Source organism: Clarias gariepinus, chromosome 3, assembly GCF_024256425.1.
Source record: "Clarias gariepinus isolate MV-2021 ecotype Netherlands chromosome 3, CGAR_prim_01v2, whole genome shotgun sequence".
In the NCBI taxonomy this organism is placed as follows: Eukaryota; Metazoa; Chordata; class Actinopteri; order Siluriformes; family Clariidae; genus Clarias; species Clarias gariepinus.
In genome coordinates this window covers 42,404,929-42,424,238 of record NC_071102.1, presented here as the reverse complement: position 1 = coordinate 42,424,238, position 19,310 = coordinate 42,404,929, and the positions used below count along the sequence as shown (strand labels likewise).

Below are 19,310 nucleotides of genomic sequence, written 5' to 3'. Positions count from 1 at the left end.
TGTGTAAAGGAAAATACAGGGTGGGCTTTACGTTTTCATACATAGAGAAAATTAAAATATGAATTTTCCCTAAAAACATGTTGAAAAAAATATATAAATAATATAAATCATATAATAATGTAATATAATAATATAACATTATTTATATTTCAGATACCATAAAGATGTTTGACAAAAGAACGAATTGAAATCATACTGAATCTATATGGATTGAATCATAGTGTATAAGGTATTATAATCTAATGAAGAGATTCTTGTGATTTCTGACGCCTTAACTGGTATCACCTCCTGTAGTCTGTACAGTATGTATTACTGTATGTATCTGTATTTATCACCTGTATGTATCTGTATGTATCACCTGTATGTATCTGTATGTATCACCTGTATGTATCACCTGCCTGTAGTCTCAGACAAATATACATCCAAATGGCTCTTGCCCTCTTGAATCCTTTTTTATTAACTAGGAGAATGCAAGTCCTAACCTGTCTGTCTTTGGGTATCTCTATGACTGACATGTTAATGACTGGTTCTTTTGTTGATGTGTGTGTATGTGACAGCACCTGGCCAGATGCTTAAAATGTGTTCTATTTGCTAAGAATGAACGAAGATCTTCAGAAATCATTCCTGCACGCATGTGTGTTTGTTTGACTCTTCCAGGTTGACTGGGCCCTGACCAGTAAGTCTATCAAGTTGCTGCAGACAAAACAAGCAATAACTCTTCTTTTCTTAATTCATATTAAAATTAACTTTTTAATTATTTTTTTTTTAAACCTAACAATATATGTCAATAAAACTACTACTACTAATAATACTACCCTACTACTACTAATAATAATAATAATAGTTATTAATAAAAACTATTTTATAAATAATGAATAATAATATACACAAATATTATTATGGAAAGAGTATTATTATTATCGTCATCATTTCATAATACAATGTATTTCTAGTTATTTTAAAACTTCAACTCTACGACAAAGTGGACACTTCTATTCTAGGAAACGAAGAACCATTTGAGAAGCGTGTTTCGCGCATGCGCACTGAGCAGTCGGACAGGTCGGAGTTTGACAGGCAGAGCAGAGGGTGTTGGTTCAAAGCTGGTTCCTCGGTAGAGATGCGGTTTTCATAGCCCCGCCCCCGTGACAACGGCGCAGGGAGCGCGCGCGCACTCAGAGGCAGATTCGCCCCGCGAGAGGTTGTGCTAAGCATCTACTGATGTGAAATTGACCGTTTAAAAAAAAACGGAGAATTTCACGCGCCTAGATATCACTTAATATAACATGCGTTTTTTTTTTTTTTATCGCTCTAAACACAACCCATGATTTACTTTTTTTAAAAATTTAATACTTTTCTTTGGTTCTTTTTTATTTAAATATTTATATATATATATATATATATATATTTTTTTTTTTTTTTTTTTTTTTTTTTAATGGACCACTACCAGAATCATCTTATACGCAGTTTGACTTTATTCAGATAGATGTGAGTTTGTAACCTATTGAGTTGATATCACGCGCATTAAATAAATGCAAATTATCTCGCATTATTATTATTATTATTAATGTCTGGAGACGGGTCTTTATTATGGCACAAACAGTTTTGCTCCACTTTACCTACAAAACATGAGAAGAAATAAGACGTGATCTCGCTAGTGTTACTGCTGCTGTGTCTCCCGAACACAGTGTGCATTGTCACAGTATCAGATACTGTTTTCCCCATGCAGTATTTTGATAAGTAAAGAGGTTCCCACGCCTCTCACGGACTGTTGCTGCTGATTTGTTTCCACACCACTGGTTACTGAATTACACTTGCTGACCTTTGTCCTTCTAAAAAATGTTCATTATAGCAAGAAAAGCAAAATCCCAATGGATAGAATTCTCACTGCCAGATACTGTTCCCACTCTGCTTTCTGATTTCTATGTAAACAAAATCCCTCGCGCGTGTCGCAATGTTCCTGCCGCCTTGTTTACACACCACAGACAGACAGACAGACAGGCTTGCTGAGTTTCTAACAGTTAAGTATGTGGCGCGCACACAGCATCTCGCGGGCGAGCCTTGGTCTGAGTGCGCGCGCGCTCCTTGCGCCGTTGTCACGGGGGCGGGGCTTCGAAAAAAAAAAAAAACGCATCTCGATGAGGGGAACCAACTTCGACACGACCGAATGGAAATGGCTTACACTGCAGTTCCAGTTCAGCACGAGACAAACCGCAGGGTGCCGTGACCGAGAGCTAGAATATGATATAAAGCCGGACGTGTATTGATCGGGACCCTGCTTGTTTTCGTTGTGTAGCGGAAGATGCTGCAGTTAGGGGACGGCTGGAGCTGTTTCTCGGCTCTGTTTGTGCTCGTCTTGCTCGGCACCCGGAGCGCGGTGTGCTCGGTCGGTATCACTGCGGTCCTCTACCTCTTCCTGGTGGTCTTCCGTTTTCCACAAGTCCCCGCGAGCCGGGCTAGGCAGGTGCTGCGGCCCGGGAGGCTCGCGCCCGTCGGGGTGTCGGTGGTGGCTCACAGGGCCGGGGCTCACGACGCGCCGGAGAACACCATCGCGGCGATCAGAGCGGTGAGTCTTCATATGACAGCTGAGATAGGAGGATATTAGGATATACACTATATTGTATACACAGCGCCCATTATTACCCCAATGTCATAACCAACACACACACACACAAGGGTAGGTCATAACATTGACCAGCCATAACATTATGACCATCTGTTTAATACTGAGCATGTACCACTCCCCCCCCCCTCCCCCCTTCACCCCTAACACATTTTTATCATCTACCAGCTCATGAGTGTGATCAGACCTCACACACACTCCGGATCTCACACACACACACACTCCGGATCTCACTCCCCCTGTGCACCAGTCAGCCGTGACCAGTTAAAGTGCGTTGACATGCGCAGGAAATGAGATGGTTGACGGAATCTCGGCCTGTTTGCGGTGTGTGGCGTGACGCGAATTTCACGTCGCTTTCAGATCACTTTAGTGTCGAAACTTAGAAGTATTTTAAAACGCACACTTGTTTAAAACTATTTTTAGATTTTTTTTTTCTTTGATAGGTACGTTTGATACTGTTGTACATTATGTTCTAGAGTGGCATTTAGACACACCTAGCTACACTAGTTGCTATAGTAACGACGCTCGCGTGCGCGCGTGTGTGTCTGCGCGCGCAGTGAGCAGTGCGGAGCCGTTGAAATGGATGTTATGTATATAATTATAATTATAAGGGCAAAAGACACAACGATAAATAGAACATTTAGCTGAAACATTTACGAGGGTTCAAGATTACCGTCTCCTCAGTCACTGCTGTGCAGGTGTGAACGTGTTAAAACTCAGTTTATTTATAATTGCGGCGCGAGCAAAAATGAACGTCCCACGTGTGCCCAAAGAAGAGAGATTGATGGTGAGTGATGGTGAGTGATGGTGAGAGATGTTGAGAGATGGTGAGAGATGGTGAGAGATGGTGAGTGATGGTGAGAGATGGTGAGAGATGGTGAGTGATGGTGAGAGATGGTGAGAGATGGTGAGTGATGGTGAGAGATGGTGAGTGATGGTGACAGATGGTGAGTGATGGTGACAGATGGTGACAGATGGTGAGAGATGGTGAGTGATGGTGAAAGATGTTGAGAGATGGTGAGTGATGGTGAGTGATGGTGAGTGATGGTGAGTGATGGTGAGAGATGGTGAGAGATGGTGAGTGATGGTGAGTGATGGTGAGAGATGGTGAGAGATGGTGAGTGATGGTGAGAGATGGTGAGTGATGGTGAGAGATGGTGAGTGATGGTGAGAGATGGTGAGAGATGGTGAGTGATGGTGAGAGATGGTGAGAGATGGTGAGTGATTCATGTTTGTTTTTGTAGTCTGAGGTTGTACCTGGTGTCAAAAATCACAGAAGTGTGTGTTGATATCTGCGAACAGAAATTGGGCCGATACTCTGAGGAAGGTGAAGGTGTCTTAAAGAGAATCATTACTGGAGACGAGACACAGATTCATCCCGAAAAGAGTAAAAGACTGCTTTTAATAAAGTAGAGTTACACCACAGTATGGAACTGAGTCAGACTTTCACCTTTTTGGTTCCATAAAAATGACCTGGTTATATTAAAACACCACCACCGGCTTCACTCCTTCATCAGAAGTTGATCTTCGTCCTCGTAGGGACGCTTTCAGGGGACCAAAACAGGTGAAAGTCTGATGGAGCGAGATCAGGACTATAGGACTATAGAGTGTTTTTCTCTGCTGTTTACACTCAGGCTCATAGTGAAGAATCCGTGTCTCGTCACCAGTAATGATTCTTTTTAAGAGACTTTCACCTTCCTTAGGGTATCGAAGTGAAATCCAAACACTCTGTGCTCTTCCGTGAGTTGTTTCAGCACCAGGTGCTCCTTTAGGACACAAAATCACGAGTGGGGTGTCCGTTTTCTGCTCACGAAAATGAACTGATGTAACACGTTCACACCGGCACAGCAGTGACTGGGGAGACAGTAGCCTTCTAAACTCCTGTTGATAAGACCAACATGCCAACAGGAGTTTTAATATAACCAGGCAAAAAAAGTCTTCTCAGCATGTCTTTATACAAAGCAATGTTCTTGAAGACACCGTGTGTCAATATTTTTTTTAAATCCTAAGAACTGGAGTGTAGTACACAGAACTTTAATCTCAAACCCAATACCATTAAACCTTTGGGTTAAACTGGAGCATCATCAGTGTCTGATCTCACTAATGCTCCCGTGGCTTCCTATACAAAGTGGAGCGTATTGTACCAGCAAAGAGGAAATGTGATGTTCAGGAAGCGCATTAGAGTGTGGTAGCCAGGTTTTGGCTGTGAAGTATAGTGTGGTGGTCACAAAGTTTTGGCTGTATAATATATAACCTACAAGAAGCAAGCTTAATTAACTGATCTTTTCCTGTTTATTAATAAGGATAATGATGGACCTCACTGAGTTTCTATCTCTAACAGAATTAGTAGTGGAAAAAAATGTAACCCGCCACACAAAAGTCTTAATCATTTCCTGATTTTTTTCCGTCTAGGCCAGTGCGAATGGGGCGACAGGAGTGGAGCTGGATCTGGAGTTCACCTCTGATGGCGTTCCCATCCTGATGCATGATGATACCGTGGACCGGACCACCAACGGATCGGGACCGCTCAGCAAGCTGCGCTTCTCGGAGGTCGGCAAGCTGGATGCAGCTGCCAAACATAGACTCAGGTAGGAGACAGACAGACAGAAGAGTTGTTAGATATTTACTTTTAAACAATGTGTAATAATTTGAGAATAGCTTGAAATGTTTGGTGTCATTTTCCAGGACCTGGTATTGCCCATGTAAAGATTATAAAATGATTTAATCACTTCTACTCAAACTGAACCTTTAAACATCAAGATTATCAGATTTACGACCACACCATGATAAAAGCGTTAATGATTGTTAAATACGCTCTACTTTGTTCCGTAGTGAACGTTTTCGTGGAGAGAAGGTTCCGACTCTGCAGGAGGCGGTGGAGGAGTGCATCAGGCACAAGCTTATCATCTATTTCGATGTCAAAGGTCACCCGGATGAGGTAGTTTAATCAGCGAGATGCTGGCTGAGTGTGCTCCTGTTACTACATCAGGATTTTTCTTTACATATCATCATCATCATCATACAAAAATTATTTTGCGAGAAATACTCTAACGTTATCTGGAATGATTGCTCCTGCTTTTAGGGGACGAACAGGGTGTCCCAAAAATTATTATGAAATTTGAATATCTAAGTAACCACATGTCCTAGGCCAATTAAATTATATAGGCTTCATGTTGAAAAATAAACAAATTATTTAGCAAAATTCCAGCAACATATTCAAACGCATATAGATTTTATAGCTGATTTTACAAAGCTTTAAAAACGTTTAATATGCGCACCGCCCATGACACAACACATGTCTAGTCGGGAGTCAAGCTCCTGCCAAGCACGCTTTAGCATAAGATAAGATAAAATAAGATAAGATAAGATAAGATACGACATACCTTTATTTGTCCCACAGTGGGGAAATTTCTATGTCACAGCAGCAATGAACAACATGCAAACATAAAGTAGTGACAGTACAGTGTATAAAAAAACAATGAAATCAAATTGTACTAGATAATTAATATCAGACAGTTAATATCAAAAGATGTTATTGCACAGTTTCTATTGCGTAAATAATGTAAGATATTGTAACTATATCATGAGATAATGCAGTTTTATTAAAGATACTGTAACTAATTATAACTATATTGTAAAGATTTAAGGTATTGTAACAACAGTATATCACAGTAATGACAGCGTCTTGTGTAACATCCATTCTCCAGAGCCTCAGTGATTCTCTGCTTGAGCTCCTCTCGGCTGTCCGGGAGAGGGCAGGTAAAGACCGGTTCTTTCACATAGACCTATAAAAAAAAGTCAGGTGAAGTCAGGGGGTGGCCATTTCAACTAGACTGAAGACGAGACATGTGGTTAAAAAAAAAAAATCCTGTCTTTATTCTGGTCAACGTTTAATTTTCATCACAATCTGCTGCGATACAGTGTTCATTCATTATGGCACGAGCAGTAGTGTTTACTGGGTCACGGCCCTCTGCGTATCAGGAGTAGTTTGCGCGCATGGTGATGGGACGTTAAAGCCTTGTGCCATCTTTGGGCGAAAGAGAAGAGACAATTATATTAATATTGAACCGGAGGGGATAAATCAAAGGGGAAACAGGAGGGGCACACAGTTGCTGGGAAAAATACCACAAACCTGAAGAGACACATCAAGGCAAACCATAAAAATCTCAAGGTAGTTTTACGGCCTCTTTGTGGTAATGTGATGTATTTTATTTTATAATTAAACCGTTAAGCTAATAGGCTAGCAAATGATTGTGACCCATAAGAGCTAAAGTATCCCTACAACAGTCCAAGTGTGTAGATTTATATTTTTTTATTTAAAAAGAACTGATTTAAAAAAAAAAGCTTTAAAACACTGTATTGTTTATACTACTCCTATTGTTTTGTAGTTAAATATATAAATAAATAAATGATTGTATTGTACATGCAGCAGTTGTTGTAAATACAGTTAGCTGAAAACATCAGATGAAAAGATACATGTTAAATCTTAAGATAATTATTTTGTGAAAAACTAAAAAATGGGCTTTGACTAGACTAGATTGACTGTCTGTAGGGTTAATTAATAATAATCTTTTTGCTAAAATGTTACGTTGTGACTAAAACTAGACTGAAATACTTTAAGGTTCGTCTGATTAAAACTTGAATAAAATGTCCAGACATTTCCGACTTGATTAAACAAAAATAGAATAATATTGATTAAATATGATAAAAACTAGCAGGGACATTTATCCCAAGACTAAGATTAGAATTAGACTAAATAGCTGACAAAATTAACACTGATTCCAACTGCACATTAACATTATAACTGAAAAAGAAAAAGTAAAAAAAACAAATTTAAGATCATTTGAGCGAGAAATGGTTTTGTTCTTAGAACACGAAATGATTATCAAATTCTTTGAGACACCCTGTGCTGTATATTGGTTATATTTAAAGAAGCCTTGTTTTAAGAGTTACCTGATGTGTTTTAGTGGCCTCTGCTGGCTGTTAGGTGAATTACAACTACTGTGAAAACACTAACAAGCATCTCTGTTGAACTCCACCCAGTCCTAACCGTTATGTATGTGGAAACATATATTAACCTGTGTGAGTGACTTTTTAAAGGGGATGAGAAGATTTTGGGTGAATAAATATAAACACAAGCCTAAAATTAGCAAGCTAGGAAGATTGACTAAGCCATTGCATATTGTTGTAAATCTCAGGTACAGGTCTAAAAACAAAGATTAAACATTTATAGGTATACCTGTTAAAGGTTAAGAGTAAAGGTTTTGGTCAAAAAAGCTTAAAGTCAGTGAGATGTAATACAAGCAGTCCAGAGACACGCGGGTTTACTGTTTGTTTTGCTGTCTGCAGGCGGCGGCGGCTCTGAAGCAGCTCTATAAGAAACACCCGGTGCTTTACAACTCCAGTGTGGTGTGTTCCTTCGAGCCTAAAGTCATCTACAGGGTAACACAACACAACCATCTTACAGCACCTTTTTAGTAGTGAGGTGTCGGAATTATACATCATCATGTATCTTCAAATCAGGACTTGATATAAGCCGCGCCCTCACCATACTGAAGTCATATGAGCCTTATGCACTAAAGCGCGCATTTGTCCTCCTACAGATGAGGCAGGCTGATCCCGAGGTCGTGACGGCGCTGACGCACCGGCCGTGGAGCCTAAGTCACTTCGGCGACGGATCGCCGCGGTTCTCATCGCCATGGAAACAGCACTGGATGCAGGTCCTGGATGTGTTGCTGGACTGGGCGCATCATCAACTGCTGTGGAAACTGTGCGGCGTGTCAGCTTTCCTACTGCAGAAAAACTACATCTCCACGTGAGTGCATTCGGTGTTACGTAGATTTCAGGTAACGTGTCTTTTAACATGTTATTATTCTTGTCATATAGCGGTATTATGTTTTAGATAACTCGAACAACATCCACCATCATAACATCAGATCTAAAACTCTAAAATTATTTCCCTTTCACTTCCCTTATGTCTCAGGGTGTAACAACATATTGTAGTTCTACCAAATGCACTGCATGTGCAGTGTAACTATTTTATATTCATATTTTGACTTTGCATTGTAATATTTGCATTCAGAAGACCTTATTTCATAGATCTAAAATCTGGCATGAGCAAGTTCTACATTTTATCTAGGGAACAAACGATTAAGCCATGAAAAACTTCAAGTTACGGTAGAATTAGTCTTAGTTTTTTATACAGGGGGTTCATTACAATGCTGAACACATACAAATCTGAGAATTTGAGAACTTAAAAAAAGTTCTGAAATGTAATCAAACAGAAATAAAAAAGTACATGCACGAAAAGAAAAAAAAAAAGAAAAATTCTGCACCATAGGACCTATCCATGGCACTAGATTTCTCAAGTGTGTTTCAGTCTATATTGATCGGTGTGTGTGTTTTAGGGATACGGTGAAGTACTGGGCCGATCGCGGCGTCGAGGTCGTTGCCTGGACCGTGAATACGGCCGTGGAGAAGAAGTTCTACCAGCAGCAACTGAACATCAACTACATCACAGACAGTCTGACGGAGGACTGTGAGCCGCACTACTGACACTTCACTCGGCAACGACATCATTCCCAATGCAAATGCAACACAGCATTCGGCCTTAAGTTATTAGAAGTCACTGATACTGCTTTCATCGGTTTATAATGTGTAGTTACTGAAGTCAATGGAGTGTATGACGAGGCTTCTCAGCAAACATTTGGACATTTGATGACCGTTGAAATGACGTCCCTCCGACACGTCTCGTCATGGTTGAAAAACAGTTACAAAATGAAAGTTGAACGGACGTGTTTAACATTATCTGATTTACAACAGCTCTCATAAATTGTTCTGGGTTGTTGACGGTATCTGGAATATCAGAGTGTATGATCTTTCATTTCCTCTAGTAGGTTCTGGGAGTTATATAGTAAAGTGGCATGTGCTTTAAGTTATATTATATAGTTTTTTTTTCCACAGTAGACCTGCTTAACCAGCGGTTTAAAGGTGCTAGCATTGTACACTATCATGAACAAGATCGCCACAAGGTGGTGCTAAAGTGCTGCTTCGGAAGTCTGGGACTCACAATGTCATCACATCAGAAAAATAGTACAGGACATTTCTAGGTACATTATTGGTCTTGACATATTTCATGATTTTTAAAGAGACAAAACTGAGGGAGTGATGTTTTTTTTTTTTCTTTCAAATTTTCCACCACAAATAACAGTACATTGTAGAGAAGGCAAAACAACAAATACAAGACAAGTAACAAAAAGACAAACAAAACAACAAGAACGAAGACAAAAATAAGAAAAACTGAGAAAGTGATGTTTATCGAGAGAGTAATCCTAATCTTGGGTCATCAAGCAGGAAGGAGGAGGAGCATTGTACAGCGCTGTCGGATTCTTTTCTGATTGGTCGGACAGATTTCTCAACGTAATATGTAACTGTTACCATGGGAACATGCTAATTAAAATGGTGGATGCTCCACACAATTTAGGCCCTTTAATGTAAAACTACTGATATGGTGAAACCTCATTATAGGGCAAGGTTTACGGGTTGATGTTTTTTTTTACTTTTGTGTTTCTCACTTCGTTTTTGTGTTCCCTCATTAACGCCAGGGTAAAAAAATAATAAAAGAAATGAACGACTGCTGCTATAAAAGGGAACAGGAACTAACTTGACAAACCGCTGTGGTATAAGAACAAAACAAAACACATCAGACATGCTGTTATAAGCAAAGGAGCTTTGACTGTTGATTATTTTCCTGTAACAGCATGCTCCCATGTGTCTGCTTGTTTTTAGGCGGGTTTAACTGTTTAACACACTTGGTGGGCTTTTTCTATTTTTTTTTGGAAACATTTCAGGCAGTGAACGTATCGTAGTTCGACCCTTTGACTTACACGTACAACGGCTGGAATCGTGTTAACCTCAATACTTCTCAAGACAAAAACATTAGCCGTGTGTGAGTGTATTTTATACATCAACTCAGGTCAGCATGTCAATATGTAAAAATATATAAATATCACTGTTTTTTCTTTTTTAAGTTAGGAATGAAACTGTCTTGAACTTTGAGATTTCTTAGTGTAGTTAATAATTAGCTTAGACTTTTATCACAGTTTGATATTACTGCATTGTTATACATATTTGTGCAACTTTCATTCTACGCAAATCAGCCGAAAGCAATCAAAATCCTCTCCGGCGTCATTGCTTTTATATTTTCGTGAAGGAAAACTTATCTTATCTTCTCGTCACTAGAGTTGAGTAGTAGTCACGACTACTGTCCCGTTACAGACCACGGGTGTTTTTGGTCTTGATTAGAAGTTTAAGTCAGTGTAATCAACCCTGATTATCGCTCTCAGACAGCACTTTCAGCAGTAACACTTACACTGTATAACCTATTGTCTGATAGTAACGTCTAACAAGCGCTTTTTACTTTAGAAACAATTGGGTTATCTCGCTGCAAATTCTCTTACTTGTGCAAAAAATAAAACTAATAATAAGAAATTATATGGGAACATGAGAGTAACTTAGATGTTGAACATCTTACAAGTGGGCCTTAGGTTCATAAGAATAAAACTGCACTTGTATGACAATTGAAAGCTGGTTTCTGGGGTTTTATTTCCCACTAGAGAACAAACTAGTGCATGAAACTGGCAGCTTGCTGATGATAACAGATTCGTCGTTAGCAAGATAAAAACTTGACGTCACACCCGTTTCGTTGTTCAAAACAACCAGATTAGGGGTTTCACAGAAACAGGGGTGAACTTTTGCATCTTTTTTTTTTAAATGAATAAATGATCCCGCAATATGTATTTGCAAAATAGAAAATGAATAAAAACGTTTCCTCAGTAATACATGTTCAACCCTGTTTTTTAAAAGTTGTGTTCAGAATCTACACTGTATGGCTTAAAAGATTTGGAAGCCATGTGTTTGTTGAACATCTCATTTCACTCTTCTCTCCTGGTAAAGGCTTTCCACTAGATTTAAAAGCTCAGGCGATGTTGTGATGTTGAGGAGGATCCAGGTTTAATTCGTCCCAAAAACTCTGTGCAGGACACTTGAGTTGCTCCATGGCGATCTGAGCACACGTCATAAGTTGATGGTGCTTGCTCTGTGCACTGTCATCCTGGAACACGAAGGAAAAGGAAAAAATTGTAATGTTGTTTCATTCAGAGAGACGCATTTGATAGAATTGTGTGCTTCCAACATTTCTGTAACTGTACGAGTGTGTAGGTCGGTTGTCCACATAATTTGGCCATGCAGTATATTTAAAAAGAGATGTGAATGTATTATTTATCTATTGATTACAAATCTTAGACTAATGTTACATGAATGTTGTGGAGAGTGGATTGTACATGATGAATAAACTTGGTTAAACAGCTGATCCTGACTTTGAGGCTGCTTATGTAATCTGCAACAGAGCGACACGTGACGCGATGATGTAACAGTTGCATCATATTCACTTATTTATTGAATTCATCACGAATTCAAGTTATAAAAGTCGGCTGTAATTAATCGTGAGTTGTTATCTCGGTGGCTGTAATAGCTGAACTGGAGGACGCGCGCGCACTTTGATCTCGAAAGCACAGACGTTATGAGGCGTCTGATCCGTTAGAGCGACGCGCTGGTGCTGTTCGTGTCTGCGCAGGATTTACGCAGACAACCTTTCACCTACTGACCTGCGTGTCTAATGTTGGGTTGCCAGATTGGTGTAATTGAATTCTTCTTGATTCTCGTGCAAAAAAAAGTGTTTAAAAAAAGAGTGCATTTCAACTTATTGATTCAACCCGTGCAAATAAACATGTGAGACGTAATGACGCGGGTGAAGATCTCTTTCACACACAGAATTCAATGTCTATTCATATCACAACTTCTATCTATCTATCTATCTATCTATCTATCTATCTATCTATCTATCTATCTATCTATCTTCTCCATCCATCAGGATCAACCCCACCCACTGGATGCAGTGCTGGTCACAAGCCCGGATAAAATGGGAGGGTTGTGTAAGTAAGTGCATCCGGTGTGAAACCTGTGACAAGTTGTTGTGCAGGTCCGCTGTGGTGACCCCAACGGGAAAACAACAACAATACTCTATCTATCTATGGGAGGGTCTTTAATCCAACTGGGGACAGTGGAGGCCAATGGCCCTCGGCTTGCTCACCAGGGACAAACTGACCATTTTGATTCATACAAATTCACATTTCATACAAACTTAAATAATTCTTTTGACTATGTAAAGCTGCTTTGTGGCAATGAAAATTGCTAAAAGCGCTATACAAATAAAATTGAATTTAATTTAATTGAATTGAATGGTAAATATTGTATTTATTTCCATTTTACAGTCAACATTTACACGCATTCACACACTACAGGCAATTTGGGAACTCCAATTAGCCACCTAATCTGCATGTCTTTGGACTGTGTGAGGAAACCATAATACCTGGAGGAAACCCATTAAGCACAGGGAAAACATGCAAACTCCATAGTTGATTCTGTCATGTGGTTGTCAGAATATCCATTTTTTTATTATATTATATGCATTATAATCTTTGTATTACACTTAGGGAGGTACTGTCAGGGTCTGTGTGCATAAAGTTTGCCTGTTCTCCCCGTGCTTGTTGGGATTCCTCAGGGTATTCTGTTTTCATCCCAAAGTCCAAAGACATGCAGATTAACCTAATTGGCTCTAGGCTTTCTGAGTGAGCGAGTGAGTGAGTCCACGCATAGCTGTGTATTTTTAAAATCGGAGAATTTTCTCAACGGTTTTCGCCTTTCGTCCACACGCAAGCGCAGTTTTGGTCATTGAAAACGAAGAATATCCGTCGGATTTCTACAAAGTGCAACAGGTAATGACGTTTTGTCTCGACTTCTGATTGGCCCCCTGTCAATGATGGAGGCTCCTAAACAGCACTTAAGAGGGTGTTTTATTACGTTTTCATGTAGACAAAGATATTTTTAAACCGTAGTTCGTGTGGACAGAAATATTTTTTAAAACGAAGAAGAAAATTATCCGTTTAAAAAACTACCCGGCTACAATACGTGTGGACATGGCCTGAGGGGATCACGCGTTCCCTGTTGCTTAGAAACGACCGCACTGGCAACCCTGATGTGCTCAGCCGGATCACTGCTAACTCACTCTGATTACAAATATGTTCTATATAAATATATAAAATGTAATCCAGTGACCATGTCTTTTCAAAAGGAGGTAATGTTAAAATAATAATAATAATAAAACATTTATACAAGTATGTTTTTAGACCCACGCTCAGTGTGTTGTGGAACACGCGTGTCCTGGAGCTCCTCCCCCACACAGGGGGCGTGTGCTGACGTCCCAGCGGGAGGCGCAGGTGACCTTCTCTGTTTCTTACCCGCGTGTGTATGTAATGTGTAAAACCCCCTGCACAGTGGAGTGTCACTTCACTCACTCACTCCGCGGCAGTGTCTCTACAGCGACTCATACACACACACACACACAGGGACCTCTAACGGCGGCGCTCAAGGGCACCCGAGCTCAGCGCGTGCACACTTCTCTCTCCCCTCACCTTCAGCCGCGCGTGACCTACGCAGTGACCACGCTGTGCTCGCGTGTGGAGACCTCGTGGGAGACGTTGCGGACGTTGCGTGTGTGTGTATGTGATTGTGTGTTTGCGTGCATGCGTGCGTGGCGGTGCTTCAGAGGATCTCGAGCTGTTCTCGCATGATGTACACAATAACGCGCGGCCCGAGCAAACTCGTGACACAACGCAGAACAGGTGCGGAATCTCTAGTAGTATTATTTCATCTCTATTTGACATTCTCTGCATTTCCGGTCAGGTGATTTAATGTTGATTTATACGCATGCTTGCCTTCAGGTCCCACACAGCCGCAGCAAACTGACCTGAAGCACAAACGGAGCCACTGGCTTGAGTCCAAGTGAGTTTGAAAACTTCTCTCTCTCACTCACACACACACACACACACGTGGCTGGTTAAACCGTATTCACGCGGCTCAAACTTGCTTGAAGTGCTGCGCGTGCCCATGTGACCCGCTATGACCTTGTACCTCAGTGCGCGAGTGTTTGTATTTCCGGTCAGCCATAAAAAAAAAAAATTTAAAGGTGCCATAGTCTATCTTTCTTTCATTTCTTACTTTAACAAATAACATATATATATATATATATATATATATATATATATATATATATATATATATATATATAAAGAACATGACAAGTTTTGGTAAAAACGATGAGTCATGGACAGTTTAGACTGTTAGTTAAGAAACATTTGGAATTTTCAGGAAAGTGAGTGACTTCCGGTCCAGAATGTTTGGGGGCGGGGCTTAGTTGAACCATTTAATTAACCACATTTTTTCTCTCTCTCTCTGTTCAGATGGATTTGAAACTTAATAAAACTTTAACAGAACTTTGGTATTTGAGTAAAAAAACTGCACCATAAGTGAAATCTAAATGTTGAGTAACAGTGATGTCAGGAACAGTAGAACTTTAAATAAACTTTAAAATAAGATACTGTCTCAATGTAAGCAAACACCTGCACCAATAGATATTCATTAGAAAAGCTAAAGTGAATATTTTTACTGGGATTAGTTCATGTTTTCACTTTGGCTGAAATAACAGCGCTGAAGTGGTATAAGTGGATTTTAACACGCTGGAGTCGTTTTAAGACAAAACTTCATCTTTATCCTTTTATCTACTTTTTCCATTTCTCATCTGTGATTCACTCTCCGATTACCGAACAGGGAGTGTATTTATTTGGCTGATGATGAAAGAGGTACAAATTAGTGTAAACAAGGCGTGCGTTAATCAACCTTATGTAATTAACTTTTATTACAGATTATGATTTCTTCGTATTAATAAGTCAGAGTTCTGCTGTACAGAAAGAGACCGACATGTATATGGGCTTCAACCTGAAATAATAATAATAATATCACTGATTACATTTAAAGCTGCTCAGATTATTTTTAGCTTTAACCATCTAACTCTTTTTTTTTTTTTTTTACAAGCCATCTTTTCCATCAACCATGAGTACTTCAGCTAGTTCACATGAAATAGTGTTCAATTTCAGTGGTGTTAAAAACCAAGCGTGAAACGCTTCTTAACTGGAAGGACATGAGCTGCTCCAATTTGCACTGGGTAGTGCGCCATACAAAAACATACGTAGATAGTAATGTTGTTGTTAGTCTTTCGGCTGCTCCCATCGAGTGCTCGCCACAGAGGAACAACACCATGGTACAGGTTTTACGCCTCAACCCTCACGTTTTATCAGGGATTCAGACCGACTGCGTCTAGGCCTTGGGTGGGATTTGAACCCGGGCCTTATGAAAGTCATACTAAAATATTACATTATTATTGGATAACTGCGTACAGTTCTGGTTACTCTAGGGTACTCAAACATTACTAGGGTAAATAAATGTAAGTGCTCAGGGCTGCGTACTAAATCGAGTACATCAAGTCTCGTTACATATAATATGTTTTACATCAGCTCAGAAACCGTTTTTCCGATTTCCATAACAGCAAAAAAACTGGTTTATTTCAATGTTGTTATTCTAAGCTACTGTTATTTCCATATCATCTTGCATGCCGCCTTATATAACTTGTAATAGTTGATTTGGTTAAATTTTTCCCCCCTTTTGTAAGAAAATATTTATTTAACATTCCTGGAAGGAGTCTCCAGTGTTGTGTGTCTGTTTCGCAGTCTCTCTTGGCCACACCTTGTGTTACAGACAGAGAGAGAGAGAGAGAGAGAGAAAAGTGGTTACAGAGTGACTGTTGATACCTGCTACAACACAAGTGGTAACAGGAACCAGCTTGTTTTGTGAACACGTCCCAGCGTACAGTGGTCGTGTACATGGATAAACAGTCGCTGTTAAATGACTGGCTGCTGATCTGATTAAGACCTAACTTGTAACTGTTGTTAGATTTCTGTGGTGTAAGAGAAAACGCTGCAGGGTGTGATGGGAAAATAATCCACCTTGTGCTGATGTAAAAGTAACTGCTGCAATCACGCTGCCCACAAGTTGATTACTTTTTTGTTTCTTTATAAAGAGTTTTTTTTTTTTCATTACAGATGGTTAATCACATAAGACATGTTTTGTGTGTGGATTTTTTATTACCTTTGTTAACCAACAGACCAGATTAACATCATCTCACTTATTTATCACTTACTTAGTTTAGTAACTTATTTAGTGTTTTAAGACATATGGTTTCAATTCACAAGAAATTTCATGGATTTGTTTGTGTTTTTGTAGCTCTCCTGCCCCTAAAATAGTATTTCAGCGCCTCAACACAAAGCGCTTTCTCAGATCGACCTCGCCGAAGGAGGAAGACACTGCCGAAGGCTTCACGCCGGCACACGAGGAGAACGTGCGATTCGTCTATGAAGGTGAGTTTGTATAACGGCCTCTTGTCCCTGCAGCCGGGGAACGAGGCCAAAGCCGGGTCTTGCCATGACACCGGAGTGACGGTGATAGATGGGGGTTACTGGCGCAGCTTGAGCGTTCAGGGTTTGTTTTTGTTTCGTTCCACGCAGCAGGAGTTAAGGTCAGACGTGTGATGGTAGAAGTTAGGTCAGGGTTTGTTTACTGGAAACCTTCTGATTCGGTGCTCTGAGCGCTCGTGGTGTGTGTGTTAAAAAGCTACACTGCTTTTGAAGTAATGAACCCGAACCTCTTATCTCTGCGGCTCTTTCTTTCTTTCTTTCTTTCTTTTACTTGTTTTTTTTTTCTTCCTCTTGTTAAAAGACTGATGAGGGAACGCCTTTTTATAGATGCTATAACGTTTCAAAAAAGTTGTGAAAACTTTAAACTGGTAAAAGTTAAATACTTTTATCGAATGCACAGTTTTAGCAAAACAATCAACCTTGCGTGAAGCTGCACCGCACCACCCAGTTATCGGTGGTTATCTGATGTTTGACCGAGGAATACATGCATTAATTTTACTTTCCTGTAACCTGTGCCGTGTTGAGAGCTTTCTTTGATCTAATGCTTAAATGAATCAGTGTCTAAAGTGAGACTGAATGAACAATGTGTGTGTACAGCATGGCAGGAGGTGGAGCAGAAACTTGGTGAAGGAGCTCAGACGGAGAACGGGAAAGGGCCGGTGCAGTACGCCGAGAGGAATCCCAACCCCAGCATGAAGAGTAAGTCACAACATATTAAAACACCAGACAGCACACAGGGCGTCTCCGTACAGCTTTCTGACACTAAAGCTACAGCTACATGATGGACGTTAAGAAAACGTTCGTCAATTGATTTAGTGCTGCAAAAAAAAAAAAAGTGGTGGCTCCTGATCCTTGAACATCGATGGATAACTTGTTGCCGACTTACGGCTGAGGCACATCCGTCAGTTTGAACTGTACGCACGATCACCAACAACACTTACACGTTACAGGAACTCGGCTGGGAGTTATCGCCACGCCCCCTGTATGGTCCTGACCTCGCTCCGAGACATATCTGGGCCATTAAAGGAGTTCCTGGTAGGCCGGCGTTTCAGACGTGAATCAGACAGGCAGTCGGACTGGGAAAATGTTCTACCTTGATGGTGTCCAAGCACTGGGATGAGTGCATTAGGTGGATTATGTAGAGAAATAAAGGGAGTTTTCATAAAAAGTGTGTGCTGTACAATTCAAAAGTCCCGGTTTGACTCAAACAGTAATAATATCAGAAAAAGCAGGCTGCTACCTTACCACACGGAGACGCCTGTAAATAAATAAATGCTGACGCACACAAAGTAAGCTGAAAGAACGATTATCTTAAAAAAAAATTTAAAAAATCAGACACAAATACCAGTTTGATCTAAATCCCAGACAAAGAAAAAATCTTCCCACACGCCGAGAGGGGGAGGGGAATGAGAGAGCTTTACGGACCAGAGACCGACCTGGATGGTCGACTCTTACTGCGTGACGGCTAAACTGTACATTATAATACAAACCAAACCAGTATTCAATAATGTTAGGGTCGGATCATGGGGTTCTTTATCTGTGTACTGTGTGTGTGTGTGTGTGTATGTATATATATATATATATATATATATATATATATATAGAGGACATGAAATATATCTGTATAATGAATAAAACCCTCTTCAGCGCTCGGCCCCAGATCATGAAGCCAACAGATTATAAATTAACTGAACCTGGATTGTACTTTACACCCTTCTTTTGATGCGTTCGCCTTTGATTATAATATCAAATGTAAGTTAAAGTCTATCGACTTGTGACCTGAGTTGTCCTCCTTGTCTCTCTCTTCCTCTCTACAGACTTTGTGCCTATCGATCTGGAGGAGTGGTGGGCTCAGCGCTTCCTGGCCACCATCGCCAACCCGTCATGACTGGTGTAGACCTGAGGAGGAGCAGTGGGGGATTGTGGGAGCTGGACTGGGTTTTTGGAGAATGTATGTTTTGTGGAGGGGCGTCGGGGTCCAGGATGACACTCTAGATGAGCCCTGGGCTGAGGGGGTGGGGGGGGGTGTTCAGAATCCAAGAGGCCAGAATGCACTACAAACACACATACACTAGACAGAGGAACGTGAGATTTTCATTCTGCTGCTGTAACTTTGTGAGACTGCAGTGTTGCTGAAATGTGAGATCTTTTTTTTTCTGGCTGGTCTTTCATTAAAAAAAAAAAAAAAAAAGAAACAAAAAAATCATAAACAGTAAATTGTATTTCAAGACATCTGTGTTGGGATCGTTCTTTTAGATTAAAGA

General features: G+C 40.3%; 3 protein-coding genes across 3 annotated transcripts in view; 2 read left to right on the top strand and 1 right to left on the bottom strand.

Moving 5' to 3' along the window:
• Nucleotides 1-19,310, bottom strand: part of LOC128518710 (sialoadhesin-like) — a 1,187,000-nt gene that overhangs the window by 163,279 nt on the left and 1,004,411 nt on the right. The gene's annotated exons all lie outside the window — the stretch shown is intronic.
• Nucleotides 2,120-9,845, top strand: gde1 (glycerophosphodiester phosphodiesterase 1). The gene is made up of 6 exons (XM_053491701.1): nucleotides 2,120-2,563; nucleotides 5,033-5,208; nucleotides 5,453-5,558; nucleotides 7,970-8,062; nucleotides 8,224-8,435; nucleotides 9,028-9,845. The coding sequence occupies exons 1-6, from the start codon at nucleotides 2,300-2,302 to the stop codon at nucleotides 9,173-9,175; spliced, it is 999 nt and encodes a 332-aa protein (XP_053347676.1). The 5' UTR covers nucleotides 2,120-2,299; the 3' UTR covers nucleotides 9,176-9,845.
• Nucleotides 14,062-19,012, top strand: mcrip2 (MAPK regulated corepressor interacting protein 2). The gene is made up of 5 exons (XM_053491713.1): nucleotides 14,062-14,361; nucleotides 14,461-14,521; nucleotides 16,856-16,989; nucleotides 17,644-17,745; nucleotides 18,864-19,012. The coding sequence occupies exons 1-5, from the start codon at nucleotides 14,307-14,309 to the stop codon at nucleotides 18,932-18,934; spliced, it is 423 nt and encodes a 140-aa protein (XP_053347688.1). The 5' UTR covers nucleotides 14,062-14,306; the 3' UTR covers nucleotides 18,935-19,012.